The sequence below is a fragment of the Bombina bombina genome, chromosome 2, assembly GCF_027579735.1.
Source record: "Bombina bombina isolate aBomBom1 chromosome 2, aBomBom1.pri, whole genome shotgun sequence".
Lineage (NCBI taxonomy): Eukaryota > Metazoa > Chordata > Amphibia > Anura > Bombinatoridae > Bombina > Bombina bombina.
The window spans coordinates 355,890,300-355,917,535 of record NC_069500.1 but is presented as its reverse complement, the minus strand read 5'-3'; the positions used below and the strand labels follow the sequence as shown (position 1 = coordinate 355,917,535).

General features: G+C 39.9%; 1 protein-coding gene across 1 annotated transcript in view; it reads right to left on the bottom strand.

The window, feature by feature from the left end:
• TMEM120B (transmembrane protein 120B) overlaps window positions 1-27,236 on the bottom strand; it is a 195,811-nt gene that overhangs the window by 156,187 nt on the left and 12,388 nt on the right. The window contains exon 2 of the mRNA XM_053701749.1: window positions 9,682-9,800. Coding sequence (XP_053557724.1) covers window positions 9,682-9,800 — 119 coding nt within the window. The remainder of the gene's footprint in view (window positions 1-9,681; window positions 9,801-27,236) is intronic.

Below are 27,236 nucleotides of genomic sequence, written 5' to 3'. Positions count from 1 at the left end.
ACAAAGCTTAAAACACCAAAAATCACCAAAGCTCTCTCCTGTTTGATTCTGGCAATCAAACGAGGAAGGAGAGGAAATGGTGGAAACGCATAAGCCAGGTTGAATGATGAGGGTACTGCTAGAGCATCTATCAGTACTGCCTGAGGATCCCTTGACATGGACCCGTAACGAGGAAGTTTGGCATTCTGACGAGACGCCATCAGATCCAATTCTGGTGTGCCCCACTGCCGAATCAATTGTGCAAACACCTCCGGATGGAGTTCCCACTCCACCGGATGAAAAGTCTGACAATTTAGAAAATCCGCTTCCCAGTTCTCCACTCCTGGGATATAGATTGCTGATAGATGGCAAGAGTGAGCCTCTGCCCATCGAATTATTTTGGTAATCTCTATCATTGCTAGAGAACTCTTTGTTCCCCCCTGATGATTGATATATGCTACAGTCATGATATTGTCCGACTGGAATCTTATGAATCTGGCCGACGCCAGCTGAGGCCACGTCTGAAACGCACTGAATATTGCTCTCAGTTCTAGAATATTTATCGGGAGGAGAGCCTCCTCCTGAGTCCACAAACCCTGTGCTTTCAGGGAATTCCAGAATGCACCCCAGCCCAATAGGCTGGCATCCGTCGTCACTATGACCCACGCTGGCCTGCGGAAACACATTCCCTTGGACAGATGATCCTATGACAACCACCAAAGAAGAGAGTCTCTGGTCTCTTGGTCCAGATTTATCCGAGGAGATAAATCTGCATAATCCCCATTCCACTACTTGAGCAAGCATAGTTGCAGTGGTCTGAGATGCAAGCGAGCAAACGGAACTATGTCCATTGCCGCTACCATTAAGCCGATTACCTCCATACACTGAGCCACTGACGGCCGAGGAATGGAATGAAGAGCTCGGCAGATGGATACAATCTTTGATTTCCTGACCTCCGTCAGAAAAATTTTCATGTCCACCGAATCTATCAGAGTTCCCAGGAATGGAACTCTTGTGAGAGGGATAAGTGAACTCTTTTTCACGTTCACCTTCCACCCGTGAGATCTTAGAAAAGCCAACACAATGTCCGTGTGAGACTTGGCTAGTTGGTAAGTCGACACCTGGATTAAGATATCGTCCAGATAGGGTGCCACAGCTATGCCCCGCGGCCTTAGAACCGCCAGAAGGGACCCTAGCACCTTTGTGAAAATTCTGGGAGCTGTGGCCAACCCGAAGGGAAGAGCCACAAACTGGTAATGCTTGTCCAGAAAGGCGAACCTGAGGAACTGGTGATGATCTTTGTGGATAGGGATGTGTAGATACGCATCCTTTAAGTCCACGGTGGTCATATATTGACCCTCCTGGATCATTGGCAAAAGAGTCTGAATGGTCTCCATCTTGAAGGATGGGACTCTGAGGAATTTGTTTAGAATCTTGAGATCCAAAATTGGTCTGAAGGTTCCCTCTTTTTTGGGAACCACAAACAGATTGGAGTAAAACCTGTCAGGGTTTTTCCCTGTTGTGTTTGCCATGTGCTGCTGGCAGCCATTTTACTCACCTCTCTTCCTGACTTGGTGCATTGTGGGGGATGCTGCTCACTTCCTGCACTTCCTTTATGGCCAGACTGTTGTGCATCATCCATGTGAGACAGGATGCAGTCTCAGAATTGTGATGTCATCATTTATTATTTAAAGGGCCTCTGTTCAGTATGCTTTGCCTTTGCGTTGTCTGAGACCTGTTTGTGAAGAGTTCCTGTGTATTACCTGGCTGCCTGACGTCTTTCCTGATCCCTGGCTTGTTCCTGACTCTGCTGTTCTCCTTGTTCCTGATTCCGTCTCGTCTGACTATTCGCTTTGGCTCCTGACTCGGCTCGTCTGACTACCAGCTCTGGTTTTGACTCCTGGCTTGTTATTTGACTTGTGGACATTTTATAATTTTTTGCTATTAATAAAGGTGTGATTATTTTTGCACTTCTCGTCTCAGTCTGATTCCTGGCACTCTGACAGAACCCTTGCCCCTGTTCTGTTTTCAGAACTGGGCAGATCACTCCCATGATATAAAGGTCTTCTACACAGATTAAGAAGCCTCTCTTTTTGTCTGGTTTACAGACAATTGAGAAAGATGGAATCTCCTCCTTGGCGGAGAATCTTTGAATTCCAGAAGATACCCCTGGGATACGATTTCTAAAGCCCAGGAGCCCTGAACATCTATTGCCCAAGCATGAGCAAAGAGAGAAAATCTAAACCCTACTAGATCTGGTCCCGGATCGGGGGCTACCCCTTCATGCTGTCTTGGTGGCAGCAGCGGGCTTCTTGGCCTGCTTACCCTTGTTCCAAGTCTGATTAGGTCTCCAGACTGACATGGATTGAGCAAAATTCCCCTCTTGCTTTGCTGCAGGGGAAAAGGAAGAGGGACCATCTTTGAAGTTCCGAAAGGAACGAAAATTATTTTGTTTGGTCCTCATCTTATTTGTCTTATCCTGAGGAAGGGCATGGCCTTTACCTCCAGTGATGTCTGAAATGATCTCTTTCAGTTCAGGCCCGAATAGGGTCTTACCCTTGAAAGGGATGGCTAACAGCTTAGCTTTTGATGACACATCAGCAGACCAGGACTTAAGCCATAACTCTCTACGCGCTAAAATGGCAAAACCTGAATTTTTCGCCGTTAATTTAGCCAGTTGAAAGGCGGCATCTGTAATGATAGAATTAGCTAGCTTGAGAGCCCTAATTCTATCCAGAATATCATCTAATGGGGTATCAACCTGAAGAGCCTCCTCCAGAGCCTCGAACCAAAAGGAAGCTGCAGTAGTTACAGGAACAATGCACGCTATAGGTTGGAGAAGAAAACCCTGATGAACAAATATTTTCTTTAGGAGACCCTCTAATTTTTTTATCCATAGGATCTTTGAAAGCACAACTGTCCTTAATAGGTATAGTTGTATGCTTAGCCAGGGTAGAAATAACTCCCTCCACCTTAGGGACCGTCTGCCACAAGTCCCACATGGTGTCTGATATGGGAAACATTTTCTTAAAAGTAGGAGGGGAAGCGAACGGAATACCTGGTCTATCCCTACTTAACGCCCGCACTAGAAGTACTTGGTGTCGCTTGTGCGGGCGTTAATGGTTGTGACACTTGGGGAGAATTAGATGGCATAACCTGATTCCCTTCTGACTGAGAATCATCCTGCAACATACTTTTAGTAGCTAAAATATGTTCTTTGCAATTTATTGACCTTTCAGTGCATGAGGGACACATTCTAAGTGGAGGTTCCACAATGGCTTCTAAACATATTGAACATTGACTTTCCTCAATGTCAGACATGTTGAACAGGCTAGTAATGACTACAAACAAGCATGAAAACACTTTATTTAGTGGGAAAAAAAAACAACAATCTTAAAAAACGGTACTGCTCCTTTAAGAGAAAAAAAAGCATACACGTTCTGCAAAACAGCTTTAAAATGCACCAAATTTTTCAAAATTTTGCAAGCAGACACAATATATGTAGTTAAGATTGCCCCACAAGGAATTTTAACATTTAACCCTTTGATGTGCAAACTGGATTGAAATTAGGCCTAAATCCGGAAAAAAAAAGCCTCAGCAACCTTGCCACAGCCCTGCTGTGGCCCTACCTGCCCTCAGGGATAGTAATATGGGGTTAAAGCTTCGATTTGGCCCAAAACATTCACCAGGGCCCTCAGGAGTTGGAGCTTGCTGCGAGAAAATAACTGCGCATCTGAGGCGCGAAACTAGGCCCCGCCCATCTCACTCGATGTCTCTACAGCCTCAAAGAACCGCACCAGAGCGGTTTTCAACTAGCCATGTGGGTTCTGAGACCCAAAAAAATAAGCCAAGCCAAGTGTACCCTCAATAAAGTTGCCCAAAACGTTATTGCCTACAAAACGTTAAACAGCACTCCCAGATCATAAAACGTTTGCCCACAAACATTTACAACTCAGCGTCAACCATTTTTGTAATTAGCCCCTTATGCAAGCTTAGTAATGCCCTTCTAATTAGCTCTTAGGATTACTGCTTACCCTTACCCTCATGGGAATACTGTCAGCCTTTCTGAAATACACAGTCTCTCCAGAAAAATATGACTGAACATACCTCACTGCTGCAAAGCATGAAAAACGTTCCTCACACTTAAGTTTCCTGTACTCCTCAGCCTCTGTGGGAACAGCACTGGACCTTAGTTACAAATGCTAAGGTCATCATCCTCTAGGCAGAAGTCTTCATCCATCTGCTACCTGAGAGTAAATAGTACACACCGGTACCATTTAAAATAAACTCTTGCTTGAAGAAATTAAAAACTAATATTTTATCACCTCTTTCACTTTACCCTTCCTAGTACTTAGAGTAGGCAAAGAGAATGACTGGGGGTTGGAGCTAAGGGAGGAGCTATATAGACAGCTCTGCTGTGGTGCTCTTCGCCACTTCCTGTTAGGAAAGATAATATCCCACAAGTAAAGGATGAATCCGTGGACTCGTCTTACCTTATAGAAGAAATACATTTTATTATTTATTTTTTATCCAAAAATAGAGCTAGAATTATATGCACTTGCTAAGGATCCCTTAGAGCAGTGTTTCCCAACCGTGGTCCTCAAGTACCCCCAACAGGCCTGGTTTTCATTATAGCTGAACTAGTGCATAGGTGTAGTAATCAGCTGATTAGTAACCAACCTGCTCTCATCCATCAGATGATTATTTCACCTGTGCTCTAATTCAGCTATAATGAAAACCAGGACTGTTGGGGGTACTTGAGGACCGCGGTTAAGAAACACTGCCTTAGAGGATTATAAGGTAATTGGCAAATGTCAAAGTAAGCAGATTTTTACCTTTTGGGGGCGGAGTACCATAAATGTATAAAAACTTCGGATAGATGTGAATGTCTATACTCTTAAAAAAGTTTTGCCTGAGCAAAGCAAATTGCGTAGAGGTATTTTGTCCCTAGGAGGCATTCATACTTTCAGCGTTGTGCAAGAAAGTTGGCGCCGAGAGACTTTTTATGGTATGTTTTAAGCTTTTTTAAATATTGTTATGTGTTCATAATACACTTACTGGTATCAGTCTATCATCGGACCACCACACGTCAACCAGGAGCCAGGACAGGTGATTTGAACCAGGATACAGGTTAACAACAGTCTCTCTGGTAAACAGAATCAAAGGACTGACAAGACCGCGTGGAATTGGGATAGCAATACTTTTGTCTATTTTTTATTTTGTGAGTAGTAACCCAGAAGTGGGGGCTATTAAAATTTGTTTTTTTACTACACTTGAATTTGGTTTCCTGAGAACTTTCCAGCTTTCGATCCAAAGGATCTCTGAAAGAAGAGCGGTCTTCCAGAAGAATCATGGTTCTTCTAGCCAAAGTAGAGATTCCTCCATCTACTTTATGAATGGTTTCCCAAAGTTCCAAATTAGTATCTGGAACTGGAAACAACTTTTTAAATTTAGGAGAATGAATAAATGGAACCCCAGACTTGTCCTATTCCTTGGAAATAATATCCATGACCAGGATCGGAACTGAAAAATCTTCAGCTGGCTCAGATTTCTATTTGAAGATAAGATCCAGTTTTACATACTTATACTCAAAATATTTAGGATTGTGGACCCCTAGGAAATGTAGATGCTCAAGATTAGGATTAAACATTGCCTCCTCAGATTCCTGATCTGAACTTCAGGATAAATCCTCTGAAGACAACATACCCTCAAAGAGTGAGGAAGAGACATCAGAGTCAGATAATTGAACAGGCTTGGCAGCAGAAGAATTAAATGCATTTACACTTACTTGAAGGCGTCATAGTAGCTAGAACCTCTGAAATAGTTATGGAATCGTGTAGACATCTGAGAGAGTAAAACAGAATTTAGGCAAGTACTACATAGTTGAGCTGGAGGACAGATAGTGAACAACATGTAAAGTATACATTTGTTTGAGGGCAAAATAAAGTCTGTTGATCTACTCTCTAAAGGGTCTCTCAGCTCCAGTATGCTCCATAACAATATGTACAGATTAGCCGCAGAAAGTGCAAAAAAAACTAGAATAGCAAAGTAACAACAAGACACTACTGAACTGAACAAAAGCAATCCTATATAATAAAAGGCCAGGTATGTTTGTCAGATGCAGTCATGCGCAGTAGAGACTGCAGAGGACAAACAAGTGGCGTCACTAAGAGGGTGCGGGCCGCACCCGGGTGACACTCTCCAGGGGGTGACACCACACAAAAAAAAAAAAAAAATATTCAAAGAAATACAATGTAGAAATGCATAGATTGTTTTTATTAGAGGGGCCAGCATTTGTGAACATTAGTTGGACTGGGGAAGTTGTAGACACACTAAATGTTTTTGCCCCTTGAGCCAGCGCTGCAATTTCCACAAATAGTTTTCCCAGCTGCTTTTGTTTGTACTTTACTCCCCACTGACCAATTTCACTATGACTGTTGTGGGCGTGCCGTGGGGCTTGCAAAGTTGCGTTGTTAGCCTAAACCTGCCTGCCTATCTGTGCTCACTGCTCAGTGACGTGTGGAGCAGTGGAGCCACTCACTGCTGTGCTGTCTCTCTAAACGGGAACCTGACCGCAGCACTGACTGACACTGTCTATAAAGTGAAGGAGCCACGTATGATGCCCACCAGAACGGTATGGTTACGGTACACTAAGTGCACACTGAAGAGGTAGGAGTGGAGGGTGGGTGGGGGTCTGGGGGTGGGCAGAATGCAGAGGTGATTGGCCATAAGAAACGGGAGGCACGTGGCCCGGGGCTGTGCACTGACAGACTTGGAACAGAGTCAGAGAGCAGAATTTTTATAGTTTGCGTGCCTAAACCTTTTCTTTACAGTTTATCTTTCATTTGATGCTCTGCTGAGAAAGGGAGCAGCTCTAGGCATGAGCTTTATAATTAATGCAGTGCAGTTTACATATTTTGTATGTGCGTGTGCCTGAGTGTTTTTGTGTGTGTGTGTGTGTGTGTGTCTGAGTGTTTTTGTGTGTGCCTGAGTGTTTTTGTGTGTGTGTTTTTGTGTGTGTGTCTAAGTGTGTTTCCGAGTGTTTGTGTGTGCATCTGAGTGTTTGTATGTGTGTGTGCCTGTTTTTTGTGTTTGTGTGTGTCTGCTTTCTGGGGATGGGGGGCGGTGACACCATAACTTACTGCACCGGGTGACACCAACCCTAGTGACGCCACTGGGACAAACATACCTGGCCTTGAGCAGCAGAGGAGTGCGCACTACGGAATCTGCCTGGTGGGGGCATGGCCGGGCGTGTCGTGGCCTCACGGGAGCGCGCATGGAGGGGCGTGGCCAACAGGAGAGAGAGAGCGCAAAAGAGGGGGGGAGAGAGAGAGAGAGAGAGCGCAAAAGAGGGGGGAGAGAGAGAGCAAAAGAGGGGGGGAGAGAGAGAGAGAGCTCAAAAGAGAGGGGGGGAGAGAGGGAGCAAGGGTTGGAACCGCGTGTACATGGGCTTTAGGACTAGTGTATAACGTAAAACAATAGCGATTGCTAAACGTTCCCAAAAATTGTTGTAAGCACAATGAAATGGGACAGTCTAGTTTTTACTACACTAAATTAAACATTATATACAGTACAAACTAAAGGTCTTTAAAAGGGACCATCTATTCAAAATTAAACTTTCATGATTCAGATAGGGCATGCAATTGTAAACAACTTTCCAATTTACTTTTATGATCAAATTTGCTTTCTGCTCTTGGTATTCTTTGTTGAAAGCTAAACCTAGGTAGGCTCATATGCTAATTTCTAAGCCCTTGGAGGCTGATTCTTATCTCAGTGCAGTTTGACAGTTTTTAACAGCTAGACAGCACTAGTTCATGTGTGCCATACAGATAACATTGTGCTCACCCCCGTGGAGTTATTTATCATTCAGCACTAATTGGCTAAAATGCAAGTCTGTCAAAAAAACTAGAATAAAGGGGGCAGTCTGCAGAGGCTTGGATACAAGGTAATCACAGAGGTACAAAGTATATTAATATAACTGTGTTGGTTATGAAAAACTGGGGAATGGCTAATAAAAAGATTATCTATATTTTTAAACAATAACATTGTGGAGTAGACTGTCACTTTAAGTAACCTCAATAATGACCTTTCACCTGGTTTACTGCGAGAGATGGCCGCTGGCAGAATGAAGCAGGAATTGAAGGAAAGTGCTAAAAGATGTCTTAAAGGTGGGAAAGGATATTAACACTCTGTTTACCAGATAAAAGTCCCTCCCACACTGTGCTCTGCAGTATGTGCGACTAGCGCTCTTTAGATAAACCTGGAACTATTATAGCACTCACTCTGATCTCCTGCGCTCCCTCTGACTCCGGTGGCATAAATAAGTCTACTCGCTACTGTTAAAATCAGAACTGGCAGTAAAGTAAGGACTGGGACACCTTAACGGCCAATGGACACAAAAAAGGGCAACCCGTAAGTTAGGAAACATTGAAAATAACAGTGCAATGTAAAATCACTAATCTCCAAATATAGAATAATGGCAAATATATATAGTACTTGTCCTGACACATGAGACAGTAAGCCTGATAACATGGTCTGTAGAATGTACTAGCTAAGGTACCTACTAATAGCCTGTGGGCTGTGTAAGGATGCAGGTACTAACCCAGTAATTGCCCACTCCACTGGTCTTACCCTGGAGTAATATGAGAATTCAATACAGAGCTTATCCTGTACTGTACTATACAGTAGACTAGTAGAGGATACACTGAGGAATTACATCTGCATGGCCTGACAGGATAAGGCTGAAGCATTAGTCCCATTGCTACCTGAGGAAGGCGTGTGACTACCACTCCCGCAGGAGATTTACATTGCACAGACAGTACTCTCCTATATCCTTATTTTCCAAGTTGCACCTAAAATGCTAAAATAAAATCCTAAGCACCTCTATCTTCAACTGCTCCTAGAGAGGCAAAGAAAGACTGGGAGGTTCAGGAAAGTAGAAGGGATATAAAAGCTCTGGTGTAGGGTGTCTGCTTCCTCCTGGTGGCCAGGTGATGAATTCCCAACAGTAAGGAATTGTGGACTCTCACCACTTTAAGAAATAAATATGTACAATCGAGAATTGCTTGAGGTTTAGTTAGCTCCACAGACTGCTTATACAATCTCTCCAAATTGCTCTCATTTGACTTAAATACTGGGTAAATAAAAAGCAATGAGGCTGCACATTTATAATATATTTTCACACAAAAACAAACACAAAAAAAACATATCATTGTTTTATTTATATTAAAGCACATTACCAATAAAACAAAATAAAGTATGTGCAGCACATGCGTTAGCAGCAAAGTCTACCAGGCCATGTATTTTGTATATAGAAACTGAACATGAAAAAAGCGAAACTGACTTGTTTAAGAACCCACATCATTGCTGCAGATTATTTTATTTATAATAAACAAAAGAAAAAAAACGCTGTACAATACACATAATGCTGTTTTTTTTCTCTGCATTGCACCGTCCTTGCAAATAAAACTATGTTTGACCTGTAGCCAAGATATGACAGAAGTCAGTTGCTTCAGGCTTATGTCTGTCATTTAAATAAAAAACATAAGCTATAAAGTAATAATAAAGTAGCCTATACTTCTATGCAATGTGGTATCAGCCTTTTAACACAGACAATAATAAGATATTACAACACAGAGTACCAAGTGACGGAAGAAGACAAACATTTGGGAAGATCCTGACAGAACACTGTGTTCCTGTTACCTTTGGAGGTTACGTTTCAGATCAGCCAGTCGTCTCTTATGCTTATTTATGTAACTGCTACACACACTCTGAAGGCTGTTAAGCTCTTCCAATTTCTGTTTGTATATTTTGTGTGTTTCCTATAAATAAAAATAAATACAAAATGATTACTTTAGGCGCAATACATACATTATATTGTCATGCAATCAATATTTGTTGGACAGCTTATTTTTACTGAAAATATTTATCAAATGTCACAACTTTGTATAAATTAGTTTTGTAATTAATAATTTGTATAACTGTTAAACAAGTTAAAAAGTTTAACAATCCATGTGGACAGCTCTTTACAGTTTTGTTTTTTAAGCTCTCTCTCTTTTAAAAAATTAAAAAAAAGCCAATAACATTTGAAATCACAAATTTTGTGTCAAAGCACTTTTTATGGTTTTCTCTAAAGAAAAAACAAAAACAAACAAGCGCATCTTCCTACTACACATAAGCCTTGCATGACTCCAAGGGGTTGTTACCCCAAGGCTCTGTTACCAGGCAAACAGGATCTTTAGGTATGTGTGCCTGAAACGGACTCACTAAACTTTACTTGTCTGCCGTACAGTAAACAATGTTATACCTGTATTTAACTATCTCACCTCTGTCATTAAAAACAGTATATTGATTTATTTTAAAAAAAAATATTATTATTATTAGTTTCCAACTTTAAGCAGAATGTACTTATTACAAAATATAAAAATATATAAAAATCAAACAGCAAGTACAAGTCAATATTATAATGCTGCTATTGCAACTTTGTATCTTTTGCCTTCCGGCTAAAGTGTTTTGCATTAGTTCAAACAGCCTAGGTATTGTCCATATTGAGTTTGAAAAAAACATTACACAATGTCTGTATGAAGTATGCAAACCAAGCGAATAGATAATATATAGTTGCAAAATAGTACATACGTTAGCAATTGTAAATAAACGTTCAAGTAACCTTTTTCTTGATGGGCTAGGAATCCTTAGGGGGGATACTATAAAGCAGTTGTGACTAGTGTAGTCTTGTGTGTAATCTGGCGTGTGTGGTTTTCAATATCTAAAATTGAAGAGTTCCAGATTTCCACAATTAAAATACATTTATCTCTAGTGTCATTTAAAATAAAACCATATTCCACATATATTAGTAAGTCAGAAAGTTCCTATGCCATTGTTGGATTAAAGGGCACTCACTAATTTACCAGTTTTTGGTTAACAGAAACCGAGCCCTATTAAAAGGGACACTGAACCCAAATTTTTTCTTTTGTGATTCAGTTCGAGAATTCAATTTTAAACAACTTTCTAATTTACTCCTATTATCAATTTCTTTTCGTTCTCTTGCTTTCTTTATTTGAAAAAGAAGGCATCTAAGCTATTTTTTTGGTTCAGAACCATGGAAAGCACTTGTTTATTGGTAGGTGAATTTACATTTATCAGTGTGTTCACCAAAAATGGGCCGGCATCTAAACTTACATTCTAGCATTTCAAATAAAGATACCAAGAGAATGAAAATAATTTGATAATAGGAGTAAATTAGAAAGTTGCCTAAAATTGCATGCTCTATCTGAATCACAATAGAAAAAATTTGGGTTCAGTGTCCCTTTAAGCATAATGTTGTTTTTTTTGGGGGGGGGGGGGGCGCCTTGCCTGATGGTGATTTATTTTATAACCATGTCACCGGATCTGAAGATAGTGTCTTATCTTGGGTCTTTTCTATTTCAGACTTTATCATAGACCAGAAGTCAAACACTATAAGCATGAACACCACATGGTACATATCACTTTGTTCAGCACTGCATCTCCAGCATTTGGTATTTCATTTAGGGAGGATTTTGTGTAACATTTTAGGGGCAAAGACAAGTACAAGCGACAAAGGATCTTGTAGTTGATTTCTAATAGCTGGAACAAAGTAGAGTATTTCATAATGCAAGTGTAAATGTGTGATGCTGCTTGAGGTAGGATTATGCAGCCAATCTCGCTTTCCCAGCTTTCTAAGTATTGTGGTATGTAGCTTGGGGGAGATTTTGGATAATATTGTATACCAGAGATAAACATGTTGTGGAGGGGAATATGCAGAGCAACGTTTTTCAAAGTTAGTTAAATCTCTCAGCATATTACTTTTAGCTTTATGTGTTTGAATTTAATAGAATATATGAAAATAAGTAAATCAGTTGTTAAAATGAAGAGGACCTGAGCCCATTAGTTCTTTTCTAGTTTTGAGTTTGTTGTCATGCACGAAGTGTTATATATAGAGGTTAAAGGGACAGTATATACCGATTTTCATATAACTGCATGTAATAGACACTACTAAAAAAACTTACTTAGAAGTTTAGCACTGTTGATGAGGTTAGGCTGGGACACCCAGTGAAAGTGGCTGCAGGGATAACATGAACAGCAGACACTCCCACCAACCCCCCTTTCCAGCATATGAAAAGACAGATTACACAAAAAGGAGCCGCAGGAATCTGTAGACATCAGTATACATCTAAAACTTTGGGGCTTGGTTAGGAGTCTGAAAATCAGCACAATGTTATTAAAAAATAAGCAAAACTATATATTGTCCACTCCCAGATGGGATATATAAATGGATCATCTACAAAACATTTATGCAAAGAAAAATCTAGTGTACAATGTCCCTTTATTGAGGAAGAGGCAGAGGAAATATGAGGATATAATCTTAGTGAGCGATACCAGATAATCACAGCTTCATAGGCCTATAGATTTTTACTCAATCTGGATTTTTACCCGGTTTTGGGATGAGTGTGATGTGGGCTAAAAGTGATTGGTTGGTGAAGTGGGTCAATGCTCTCATATCTTGGAAAAAGAGATAAAAATTGTGGTGCTAGTTTGTCTTTATATTTTTTTTAATAATATTCATTAGAGAAGCCATCAGGTCCTGGGGATTTTAGGTTTGGGAGGGACGATATAGTACAGAGCAAAGTTGTTGGTCTACAGAATTTTTGGATTGGGATGGAAGGTATAGTCCTGATGAAAGTGGTTGGTTTAGGGCCTCTAGCCAATCTGAAGTTAATCTAGGCAATAATAGTTTAGTTACATATTTATTAATTAATGAATTAATTAAAGTCTGTCGGTGGGGATGCTCGAGTACCTATGGGGGGTTGTTTAAGGGCTGGGTGTAATCATTTTGGAAGGATTTGGCTATATCTCTAGTGTTATAATGAGTTTTACCTTTAATGATTTATATTGATAAGATATATGATTTTAAGGTTCGCTTTTTACGACAACAGGCCAGTAGCCTGCCTTGCATATAGCCTCCTACATAGCACTTTTCTCTCAGGTGATAAGCTTGTTGTTTTTATTTTTAACTATATATAGTATTATCTATAAGGTCTTAAAGATGCCTATTAGAGCGGTCTTTTTTAAACTGTATTTCTAAATTTAGTTTATTCAAGATTGATTCTGAATAAATAGTTGTTAGTTTTCACTGCTGAGCCTGCAGCTTAATGAATTCATCACCCTATTCCAAATTTATGTGCTTCCCAAAAATTGCATTTGTAAGTAATGGAATTCGTATTAAAAAAAAAAAAATCACTGTCATTTGAATAGTGTTTCCAATAATAAATAGACTGTAAGAAAAAGATTATCCAAATTTCCAAACAAAGTTTTTATGAGGTACATTGGGTCAAAGGAGTAGGCAGCTAACAGGAGAATGATCAGACAATGTCCTGTCATGGATCGTTATAGAGTGCACGCTTGCAAGGATAGTGGCAACAAAAATAATATATGATCTATTCTTGAAAATTAACCATGGGGATATGAGAAGTGTAATCTCTTGGCGATGGATGATGAACTCGCTAAGCGTCATGTGCCACTAGAGTGATACTGTAAAGCCACGGAGGATGATCCTCAGGAACAATAAGTAGTTGGATCGAGTGGATGATTGGAATCTCCTCCCATAATCATTCCCACACAACTATTTGAAAAAAATAACATAATTTATGTAAGAACTTACCTGATAAATTCATTTCTTTCATATTAGCAAGAGTCCATGAGCTAGTGACGTATGGGATATACATTCCTACCAGGAGGGGCAAAGTTTCCCAAACCTCAAAATGCCTACAAATACACCCCTCACCACACCCACAAATCAGTTTAACGAATAGCCAAGAAGTGGGATGATAAGAAAAAAGTGCGAAAGCATATAAAATAAGGATTTGGAATAATTGTGCTTTATACAAAAAAATCATAACCACCACAAAAAAAGGGCGGGCCTCATGGACTCTTGCTAATATGAAAGAAATGAATTTATCAGGTAAGTTCTTACATAAATTATGTTTTCTTTCATGTAATTAGCAAGAGTCCATGAGCTAGTGACGTATGGGATAATGACTACCCAAGATGTGGATCTTTCCACGCAAGAGTCACTAGAGAGGGAGGGATAAAATAAAGACAGCCAATTCCTGCTGAAAATAATCCACACCCAAAATAAAGTTTAATGAAAAACATAAACAGAAGATTCAAACTGAAACCGCTGCCTGAAGTACTTTTCTACCAAAAACTGCTTCAGAAGAAGAAAATACATCAAAATGGTAGAATTTAGTAAAAGTATGCAAAGAGGACCAAGTTGCTGCTTTGCAAATCTGATCAACCGAAGCTTCATTCCTAAACGCCCAGGAAGTAGAAACTGACCTAGTAGAATGAGCTGTAATCCTTTGAGGCGGAGTTTTACCCGACTCGACATAGGCATGATGAATTAAAGATTTCAACCAAGATGCCAAAGAAATGGCAGAAGCTTTCTGGCCTTTTCTAGAACCGGAAAAGATAACAAATAGACTAGAAGTCTTACGGAAAGACTTAGTAGCTTCAACATAATATTTCAAAGCTCTAACAACATTCAAAGAATGCAACGATTTCTCATTAGAATTCTTAGGATTAGGACATAATGAGGGAACCACAATTTCTCTACTAATGTTGTTGGAATTCACAACCTTAGGTAAAAATTCAAAAGAAGTTCGCAACACCGCCTTATCCTGATGAAAAATCAGAAAAGGAGACTCACAAGAAAGAGCAGATAATTCAGAGACTCTTCTGGCAGAAGAGATCGCCAAAAGGAACAAAACTTTCCAACAAAGTAATTTAATGTCCAATGAATGCATGGGTTCAAAAGGAGGAGCTTGAAGAGCCCCCAGAACCAAATTCAAACTCCAAGGAGGAGAAATTGACTGAATGACAGGTTTTATACGAACCAAAGCTTGTACAAAACAATGAATATCAGGAAGATTAGCAATCTTTCTGTGAAAAAGAACAGAAAGAGCAGAGATTTGTCCTTTCAAAGAACTTGCGGATAAACCTTTATCTAAACCATCCTGAAGAAACTGTAAAATTCTCGGAATTCTAAAAGAATGCCAAGAAAAATTATGAGAAAGACACCAAGAAATATAAGTCTTCCAGACTCTATAATGTATCTCTCTAGATACAGATTTACGAGCCTGTAACATAGTATTAATCACAGATTCAGAGAAACCTCTTTGACCAAGAATCAAGCGTTCAATCTCCATACCTTTAAATTTAAGGATTTGAGATCCTGATGGAAAAAAGGACCTTGCGACAGAAGGTCTGGTCTTAGCGGAAGAGTCCACGGATGGCAAGAGGCCATCCGGACAAGATCCGCATACCAAAAGCTGTGAGGCCATGCCGGAGCTACCAGCAGAACAAACAAGCATTCCTTCAGAATCTTGGAGATTACTCTTGGAAGAAGAACTAGAGGCGGAAAGATATAGGCAGGATGATACTTCCAAGGAAGTGATAATGCATCCACTGCTTCCGCCTGAGGATCCCGGGATCTGGACAGATACCTGGGAAGTTTCTTGTTTAGATGAGACGCCATCAGATCTATTTCTGGAAGCTCCCACATTTGAACAATCTGAAGAAATACCTCTGGGTGAAGAGACCATTCGCCCGGATGCAACGTTTGGCGACTGAGATAATCCGCTTCCCAATTGTCTATACCTGGGATATGAACCGCAGAGATTAGACAGGAGCTGGATTCCGCCCAAACCAGAATTCGAGATACTTCTTTCATAGCCAGAGGACTGTGAGTCCCTCCTTGATGATTGATGTATGCCACAGTTGTGACATTGTCTGTCTGAAAACAAATGAACGATTCTCTCTTCAGAAGAGGCCAAGACTGAAGAGCTCTGAAAATTGCACGGAGTTCCAAAATATTGATCGGTAATCTCACCTCCTGAGATTCCCAAACTCCTTGTGCCGTCAGAGATCCCCACACAGCTCCCCAACCTGTAAGACTTGCATCTGTTGAAATTACAGTCCAGGTCGGAAGAACAAAAGAAGCCCCCTGAATTAAACAATGGTGATCTGTCCACCACGTCAGAGAGTGTCGTACAATCGGATTTAAAGATATTAATTGAGATATCTTTGTGTAATCCCTGCACCATTGATTCAGCATACAGAGCTGAAGAGGTCGCATGTGAAAACGAGCAAAGGGGATCGCGTCCGATGCAGCAGTCATAAGACCTAGAATTTCCATGCATAAGGCTACCGAAGGGAATGATTGTGACTGAAGGTTTCGACAAGCTGAAATCAATTTTAGACGTCTCTTGTCTGTCAAAGACAGAGTCATGGACACTGAATCTATCTGGAAACCCAGAAAGGTTACCCTTGTCTGAGGAATCAATTAACTTTTTAGTGAATTGATCCTCCAACCATGATCTTGAAGAAACAACACAAGTCGATTCGTATGAGATTCTGCTAAATGTAAAGACTGAGCAAGTACCAAGATATCGTCCAAATAAGGAAATACCACAATACCCTGTTCTCTGATTACAGACAGAAGGGCACCGAGAACCTTTGTAAAAATTCTTGGAGCTGTAGCTAGGCCAAACGGCAGAGCCACAAACTGGTAATGCTTGTTCAGAAAAGAGAATCTCAGGAACTGATAATGATCTGGATGAATCGGAATATGCAGATATGCATCCTGTAAATCTATTGTGGACATATAATGCCCTTGCTGAACAAAAGGCAAGATAGTCCTTACAGTTACCATTTTGAACGTTGGTATCCTTACATAACGATTCAATATTTTTAGATCCAGAACTGGTCTGAAGGAATTCTCCTTCTTTGGTACAATGAAGAGATTCGAATAAAACCCCAGCCCCTGTTCCAGAACTGGAACTGGCATAATTACTCCAGCCAACTCTAGATCTGAAACACATTTCAGAAATGCTTGAGCTTTCACTGGATTTACTGGGACACGGGAAAGAAAAAATCTCTTTGCAGGAGGTCTTATCTTGAAACCAATTCTGTACCCTTCTGAAACAATGTTCTGAATCCAAAGATTGTGAACAGAATTGATGCAAATTTCTTTGAAAAAACGTAACCTGCCCCCTACCAGCTGAGCTGGAATGAGGGCCGCACCTTCATGTGGACTTAGAAGCTGGCTTTGCTTTTCTAGAAGGCTTGGATTTATTCCAGACTGGAGATGGTTTCCAAACTGAAACTGCTCCTGAGGATGAAGGATCAGGTTTTTGTTCTTTGTTGAAACGAAAGGAACGAAAACGATTATTAGCCCTGTTTTTACCCTTAGATTTTTTATCCTGTGGTAAAAAAGTTCCTTTCCCACCAGTAACAGTTGAGATAATAGAATCCAACTGAGAACCAAATAATTTGTTACCCTGGAAAGAAATGGAAAGTAGAGTCGATTTAGAAGACATATCAGCATTCCAAGTTTTAAGCCATAAAGCTCTTCTAGCTAAAATAGCTAGAGACATAAACCTGACATCAACTCTGATAATATCAAAAATGGCATCACAGATAAAATTATTAGCATGTTGAAGAAGAATAATAATATTATGAGAATCATGATCTGTTACTTGTTGCGCTAAAGTTTCCAACCAAAAAGTTGAAGCTGCAGCAACATCAGCCAATGATATAGCAGGTCTAAGAAGATTACCTGAACACAGATAAGCTTTTCTTAGAAAGGATTCAATTTTCCTATCTAAAGGATCCTTAAAGGAAGTACCATCTGACGTAGGAATAGTAGTACGTTTAGCAAGGGTAGAAATAGCCCCATCAACTTTAGGGATTTTGTCCCAAAATTCTAATCTGTCAGTCGGCACAGGATATAATTGCTTAAAACGTTTAGAAGGAGTAAATGAGTTACCCAAATTATTCCATTCTCTGGAAATTACTTCAGAAATAGCACCAGGAACAGGAAAAACTTCTGGAAATAACCACAGGAGATTTAAAGACCTTATCTAAACGTTTAGATTTATTATCAAGAGGACCAGAATCCTCAATTTCTAAAGCAATTAGTACTTCTTTAAGTAAAGAACGAATAAATTCCATTTTAAATAAATATGAAGATTTATCAGCATCAACCTCTGAGACAGAATCCTCTGAACCAGAAGAGTCATTAGAATCAGAATGATGATGTTCATTTAAAAATTCATCTGTATAAAGAGAAGTTTTAAAAGATTTTTTATGTTTACTAGAAGGAGGAATAACAGACATAGCCTTCTTGATGGATTCAGAAACAAAATCTCTTATGTTATCAGGAACATTCTGAACATTAGATGTTGATGGAACTGCAACAGGTAATGGTACATTACTAAAGGAAATATTATCTGCATTAACAAGTTTGTCATGACAATTAATACAAACAACAGCTGGAGGAACAGCTACCAAAAGTTTACAGCAGATACACTTAGCTTTGGTAGTTCCAGCACCAGACAGCGATTTTCCTGAAGTATCTTCTGACTCAGATGCAACGTGAGACATCTTGCAATATGTAAGAGAAAAAACAACATATAAAGCAAAATTGATCAAATTCCTTAAATGACAGTTTCAGGAATGGGAAAAAATGCCAAGGAACAAGCTTCTAGCAACCAGAAGCAAAGAAAAATGAGACTTAAATAATGTGGAGACAAAAGCGACGCCCATATTTTTTTTTTATTTTTTTTTAGCGCCAAATAAGACGCCCACATTATTTGGCGCCTAAATGCTTTTGGCGCCAAAAATGACGCCACGTCCGGAACGCCGACATTTTTGGCGCAAAAGAACGTCAAAAATGACGCAACTTCCGGCGACACGTATGACGCCGGAAACAGAAAAGATTTTTTTGCGCCAAAAAAGTCAGCGCCAAGAATGACTCAATAAAATGAAGCATTTTCAGCCCCCGCGAGCCTAACAGCCCACAGGGAAAAAAGTCAAATTTTTAAGGTAAGAAAAATAATTGATTCAAGTGCATTATCCCAAATATGAAACTGACTGTCTGAAAATAAGGAATGTTGAACATCCTGAGTCAAGGCAAATAAATGTTTGAATACATATATTTAGAACTTTATTAAAAAAGTGCCCAACCATAGCTTAGAGTGTCACAGAAAATAAGACTTACTTACCCCAGGACACTCATCTACATGTTTGTAGAAAGCCAAACCAGTACTGAAACGAAAATCAGCAGAGGTAATGGTATATATATATATATAAGAGTATATCGTCGATCTGAAAAGGGAGGTAAGAGATGAATCTCTACGACCGATAACAGAGAACCTATGAAATAGACCCCGTAGAAGGAGATCATTGAATTCAAACAGGCAATACTCTCCTCACATCCCTCTGACATTCACTGCACGCTGAGAGGAAAACCGGGCTCCAACCTGCTGGGGAGCGCATATCAACGTAGAATCTAGCACAAACTTACTTCACCGTTTGTAAAACTGATTTGTGGGTGTGGTGAGGGGTGTATTTGTAGGCATTTTGAGGTTTGGGAAACTTTGCCCCTCCTGGTAGGAATGTATATCCCATACGTCACTAGCTCATGGACTCTTGCTAATTACATGAAAGAAATGTTGTTTAAGGTTGGGGGTTATAGTAATAGTGTAACTGGACAATTAAATTATAGACCAGATAGGATAATATAACTTCCATAAGTATCTTTTATAAGAAAGGGAATATTCCTCGTAATAACAATACGAGGTAGTAGCCACTCCTTTTTTATAGCACAACATAAAAACCACATCTCAAGCCCTGGCTGAAGTTATATGATAGCTTATAATTTTAGTTATAAAATTGTTCTTTATTGATTTTTTAAAAAGTTTCAAATGTATTATTATTATTATCCGTTATTTGTAGAGCGCCAACAGATTCTGCAGCGCTATAAAAATAGGTGGTATACAAGGTAACATTTATAGGGATCAAATGGGTAGAGCGCCCTGCCGAGAGTCACACTGTTGCAGTCAGCTCGTATGAAGGTGATCAGCAAACAGTTGGGCTCTTAGGCTTACATGCTAATGGGGCTCATGGCGGATAGTAATGGAGGAGAGAAACTTGTATTAGGAAAGGTTAGTGTACGTTGTATGCATCCCTGAACAGTAGAGTCTTTATGGAGCGCTTAAAGCTTTCAAAACTAGGGGAGAGTCTTGTGGAGCAAGGCAGAGAGTTCCACAAGATGGGAGCCAGTCTGGAGAAGTCCTGTAAACGGGAATGTGAGGAGGTAACAAGAGAGGAGGAGGTCGTGAGCAGATCAAAGGGGATGGGAGGGAGAGTATCTGGAGACAAGGTCTGAGATATAGGGGGGAGTAGTGCAGCAAGGCCTTGTATGTCAGAGTCAGAATTTTGTGTTTAATCCTGGAGGCAAGAAAAAGCCAGTGAAGGGATTGGTTGAGAGGTGCAGCAGATAAGAGTGACGTGTAAGGAAGATGAGCCCGATAGAGGCATTCATTATGGATTCTAAAGGAGCTAGGTGGCAGCTAGGGAGACCAGAGAGGATAGGGTTGCAGTAGTCAAAGTGGGAAAGGATGAGAAAGTGGAATAAAATCTTAGTTGTGTCTTGTGTAAGGAAAGGTCTAATTTTAGAGATGTTTCTAAGGTGTAAGTGGCAGGATTTAGCCAAGGACTGAATGTGAGGAGTGAAAGAAAGATCCAAGTCAAATGTGACCCCAAGACATCGGGCATGCGGGGTAGGGGTAATGATGGAGTTGTCGACAGTTATAGAGAGATGGGGGTGAAGATTTTAGAAGGAGGGAAAATAAGAAGCTCAGTTTTGGAGAGGTTTAGCTTAAGGTAGAGGACATCCAGGAAGAGATATAAGAAAGATAGTTAGTGACATGGGTTAGCAAGGAAGGAGATACGTCTGGTGCAGAGAGGTAGATTTGGGTGTCGTCGGCATACAAATTATATTGAAACCCGTGGGACTTTATTAAGGAACCTAATGATGATGTGTAGATTGAGAAGAGAAGGGGACCGAGGACAGAGCCTTGCGGCACCTTAACAGAAAGTGGCCCCAGAGAAGGCTACACTAAAGGTACAGTTAGACAGGTAGGAAGAGAACCACAAGAGGGATGTCACAAATGTCGAAGGATTGAAGGCTGCAGACAGATCAAGGAGGATAAGCAGAGAGAAGTGGCCTTTGGATTTGCTGTAAGTAGGTCATTGGTAACCCTAACGATTGCTGTCTCTGTGGAGTGATGGGGGCGAAATCCAGATTGCAGTGGGTCAAGGAGGGAGTTTAATGTAAGGAACTGGGAAAGGCATGCATATACCAGCTTTTCAAGAAGCTTTGAGGCAAGAGGAAGTAGGGTGGCAGTTGGATGGGGAGGTTGGATCGAAAGAAGATTTTTTGAGGATATGTGTGACCAGTGAAAGTTTCAGAGATAAGGGAAATATACTGGTGCTGATGGAGAGGTTGAAAATGTGTGCGAGTATAGGGGTAAGTGTAGAAGACAGGGAGGAGAGTAGCTGTGAGGGGATGGGGCCGAGGGGACAGGTAGTGAGGTGAGAGCACAGTATAAGTGCAGAAACTTCTTCCTCAGGAGCGAAAGAGCTAAATATATGGCTATGTGGGTTTCGATTGATTGCAAGCTTTTGGGAGGGTGAGAGACAGGAAGTATGTTGGGAGCTGATTACGTTTCTGATGGGATCGATTTTGTTATTGAAGTGGCTGGACAAATCTGGAGCCGACAGAAAAGTTGTATTAGGAGGTGGGAATGGGCGGAGAAGAGTACTGAAAGTGGAGAATAGACGTTTTGGGTTTGAGGAAAGAGTAGAGATAAGAGTAGAGAAGTAATGTTGCTTATAATGATTAAGGGCAGAGTAGTAGGAGTTCAAGATGAACTTGTAGTGAAGAAAGTCAGCTAAACTCCAAGATTTTCTCCTGTGCCGCTCAGCAGTATGGGAACATCTGCGTAGGTACTGTGTTAGAGGATTGTGCCAGGGCTGAGAGCGAGCGTGTGATTTCCGAGCTATTGGAGGAGGGGCCAGATTGTCAAGGACAAATGTAAGGGTGGAATTATAATGGCAAATTTGCTTAGTTCCCATGATATTCTGTGTTGAAGCGATAACCAGGTGGCATCTGGAGCACTACATGGCAGGAAATAACATTCTTGCCAAACTGCCTTCATATACTCAAGAAATGGTTCGGCTCCTAAGCATATATCCTTGCTTTTCAACAAAAGACACCAAGAAAACAGAGAGAGAAAAATATATTAGAAGTAAATAAGAAAGTTGTTTAAAATCGCATGCACTATCTAAATCATCACAGAAGAAAGGATGGAGTCCCAGGTTAAGATAAAACAAATTCTTTATTCGATTCTTTAAAAGTGAAGTTCAAGTGAGTCGCAGCTCACACGGACACAAAATCAGCCAGAAAAAGAGTGGAGAGATGAGCGTAGCACCAGTGGCTTACATGTTTCGGCTAAATGCCGTAATCATAGCCTAAGGTGCTATACCTGTGTAATCTTTAAAAAGGGTGAGAAGTGATTCAATTGGCTAAAACACTTACAAGGATTAAAAATGTACGCCCATTTCAACACACCTAGCATGCACATAGAAGTTAACCCTATACATGTCATAATATATTAGAGCAAGGGGTGTTTGATGTGAAAGGAAAAATACGAGATGTGAAAGTGTAATGAAAAGAAAAAGATAGTGAAAGAAATATAGAATAGGAAATAGAAAAAAGAGACTGAAAAAACAGCGCATGAATTAAAGGGACAGACTAGCAGCAATATAGGTAATGTAGACTCGTTGTGGACTAGGGATGCTTAGAATGCTCACATTAGAGGATGTATATAACCACAATATACGAGGCAGAAGTCAATGTAACATAATGATATGATAACTGATGTGAACATGTAAACAATAAGCTGATATGTCCACATTATAAGCTTAAACACGCACTGTCGCTAAGGCAAAAAGAGGAGAAAAGAAGAATAAAGAGAAGAGAGAATAGGAGAAGGAAAAGAAAAAAGAAACCCACAGAGAAAGAAAATAGAAAAGGAGAAATAGCGGGGGCAGATGTATATACATATAGCACATATATAAAAGTACATGAGGATGTTTACATATACACCCATATACTGATTAAGCTGATGTATATAGAAGGAAGGCAGAAATATAGTGTACACAAATTTGATGCTATATATGTGAATATATAGGGTATATAAGATTTAAAACTATGCTACATGAATATGAAGGAACCACAATAGACTCCCTATGTGATAGATTATGCAGCTGTAGCTACACTATATAAAACATATAATACATGCAATACAAGCATTCAAAACATGTGTTAATGAACAACATCAAATTAGAGAATATAGAGAAGAAGAGAAAATTGTGTACACATGTATCTACAATTAGACACGTATGAAGACTGTCAGGGATTATAGGACTAAAGGAATATGCCGTTGTAAATGAATAGGACAATAGAAAAAAAATTTATGTATATATATTATGAATTGACCTATATATCTAAATCATGACAGAAAATTGTTGGGTTTCATATCCCTTTAACACATTTATTTCAAGTTTAGAAGCCTGCAAGAATATTGAAGTGCCACTTTTTTTTAATCAGGTGAAGATTTCAGAAAATATTACAAAGCTTTAGGAACAAGAAGCAAAATATTAGGATCCCGGGATCCTATAGTCTGTCGAGCTCTGGCATGTCTGGAATGTTTCCCACTTCTACCTTCAGGATATCAGAACTGAGAATCAAAGACTACAAGTGTTGATATAAAATTCCTACAGGTGTCCCTCTTGTACCTTGTATCTATACCAAAGTCCACGTCTGCGCAAATTCTCTGCATAACGTTCCAGGAAGAATGTCTTACATGCTGGTACTTAATGAAAACATTCAGCATTCTCTGCAACCATAAATCAACGTTATTGTCCATATAATTATAAAAGGAAATATTCTTTAATTAGGGAGGGTAGTTATACTGTTTCTACATTCCATGAGCTTACAAACTTTTTGATTTTTTTAGTCAGCCAAAAGTTGCAACTGCTGAGATTGTATCTGAGCACAGGATACAAGAGAGTGGTTATATATGGCTAGATTTATTAAAGCCCTACGGCTGCAAGTTCTCACAAGAACATGCTCGCCGTCATTTATCAAGCAGCGGTCACCAGACCGCCGCTTTCCTAACCTCTTCGCCACCTCTAAGGTGGCGAAATTCAATCTCCTCGGTCTAGTCAGACCGAGGAGATTGACAGCTCCTGCCCGCGCGCGATTGGCTGTGCGCTCGTGTTTAATGGCAAATACCTGCGGGTAATTTTGCCCCGCCACAGGCGAGCTGAGGCCTCAGCTTTAATAAATCTAGCCCATAGAGCGCTCAGAGACTTTTCATACAATGACCATTTATTATGCTTTCATTTTCCTCCTAGCAGATATATTTTACACTTTGCAAAGCCATATTTCCTTGCAAATTGCTGTTGATTGCTCTCACATTTTACAGCACAGTCTGTTTAGAAGCTGTTTTCTCTCTCATTGAGGGGTTGCCTAAGTGAAAAAAGGATTACAGGTCCTAGAGGCCACAGCAGGACCTCAGAATGGCAAGAAGGGGGAATGTTCCAATAAGGTGAATTATGATCATTAGGCACACTGCACAAAGATTTTTAGACTGTGCGATTAATGCATTAATAATCTTTGCTGCATTTAAAATAGTGTATGTTAAAATCTATTATTTTTAAAGGGATACTAAAGCCAATTTTTTTCTTTCTTGATTCAGATAAAGCGTGCAATTTTAAGCAACTTTCTAATTTACTCCAATTATCAATTTTTCTTCGTTCTCTTGGTATCTTTATTTGAAAAGCAGGAATAAAAGCTTAGGAGCCGGCCTATTTTTGGTTCAGAACCCGGGTAGCACTTGCTGATTGGTGGCTAAATGTACACACACACACACACATATATATATATATACAGGGAGTGCAGAATTATTAGGCAAGTTGTATTTTTGAGGATTAATTTTATTATTGAACAACAACAACCATGTTCTCAATGAACCCAAAAAACTCATTAATATCAAAGCTGAATAGTTTTGGAAGTAGTTTTTAGTTTGTTTTTAGTTATAGCTATTTTAGGGGGATATCTGTGTGTGCAGGTGACTATTACTGTGCATAATTATTAGGCAACTTAACAAAAACAAATATATACCCATTTCAATTATTTATTTTTACCAGTGAAACCAATATAACATCTCAACATTCACAAATATACATTTCTGACATTCAAAAACAAAACAAAAACAAATCAGTGACCAATATAGTCACCTTTCTTTGCAAGGACACTCAAAAACCTGCCATCCATGGATTCTGTCAGTGTTTTGATCTGTTCACCATCAACATTGCGTGCAGCAGCAACCACAGCCTCCCAGACACTGTTCAGAGAGGTGTACTGTTTTCCCTCCTTGTAAATCTCACATTTGATGATGGACCACAGGTTCTCAATGGGGTTCAGATCAGGTGAACAAGGAGGCCATGTCATTAGATTTTCTTCTTTTATACCCTTTCTTGCCAGCAACGCTGTGGAGTACTTGGACGCGTGTGATGGAGCATTGTCCTGCATGAAAATCATGTTTTTCTTGAAGGATGCAGACTTCTTCCTGTACCACTGCTTGAAGAAGGTGTCTTCCAGAAACTGGCAATAGGACTGGGAGTTGAGCTTGACTCCATCCTCAACCCGAAAAGGCCCCACAAGCTCATCTTTGATGATACCAGCCCAAACCAGTACTCCACCTCCACCTTGCTGGCGTCTGAGTCGGACTGGAGCTCTCTGCCCTTTACCAATCCAGCCACGGGCCCATCCATCTGGCCCATCAAGACTCACTCTCATTTCATCAGTCGATAAAACCTTAGAAAAATCAGTCTTGAGATATTTCTTGGCCCAGTCTTGACGTTTCAGCTTGTGTGTCTTGTTGAGTGGTGGTCGTCTTTCAGCCTTTCTTACCTTGGCCATGTCTCTGAGTATTGCACACCTTGTGCTTTTGGGCACTCCAGTGATGTTGCAGCTCTGAAAAATGGCCAAACTGGTGGCAAGTGGCATCTTGGCAGCTGCATGCTTGACTTTTCTCAGTTCATGGGCAGTTATTTTGCGCCTTGGTTTTTCCACATGCTTCTTGCGGCCCTGTTGACTATTTTGAATGAAACGCTTGATTGTTCGATGATCACGCTTCAGAAGCTTTGCAATTTTAAGAGTGCTGCATCCCTCTGCAAGATATCTCACTATTTTTGACTTTTCTGAGCCTGTCAAGTCCTTCTTTTGACCCATTTTGCCAAAGGAAAGGAAGTTGCCTAATAATTATGCACACCTGATATAGGGTGTTGATGTCATTAGACCACACCCCTTCTCATTACAGAGATGCACATCACCTAATATGCTTAATTGGTAGTAGGCTTTCGAGCCTATACAGCTTGGAGTAAGACAACATGCATAAAGAGGATGATGTGGTCAAAATACTCATTTGCCTAATAATCCTGCACTCCCTGTATATATATATATATATATATATATATATATATATATATATATATATATATATATATATATATATATATATATATATATATATATATATATATATATATACACACATATATATACACACACACATATATACACACACACACATTAGCATATACATGTAGATTTACAAATTGCTGCCATCACTGTGCTTAGGTTCTGTAGCGTGTATGACGACATCAGAACAAGGCTCCCATTGGAGCCTATGGAAGTGCACTCTCGTGAGGGCAATGCTTCCCTGCAATGCTGTCAACTTGTAATACCAGTGCACATTAGCGATATTTTGCTCTCCACTTGCAATGTGGCCCTAAAAGGGGTAAATTAACATAAAGGTCCTTCAACCTGTGATGTAAGTGCTAAACGCAACAATCGTAATCAATACATAGTCGGGGATTGATAGACAGATGATGATTTTGTATGATTTTCTGGACCTAACATAACTCTTGTAGAGCAGAATTAACAGCATCAGTCTTTTAAGGTGATCACTTGATACACAATAGCTAAAACCGGTCTGAGGTCCAGAAATAGTTTTTTTCCTATGTAAAAAAAAAAATCCAAGATTTGTTCTGACTAGAGCAGTTTCTGCTAATGATTTTATTCCTCTTCTTCCCCTCACTTTCAACAAAAAAAACAAGGAAACGTCAGTGATATATTTGTCAGTTTCACGCATCAAAGCCCAAAAGGCTGCTTAAAGGACCACTAAATACATTAGAATTACATAATTTGCAAGTGCATAATAACTCTCTTTGAATCAAATAATTAGAACATTTTTTTCTGA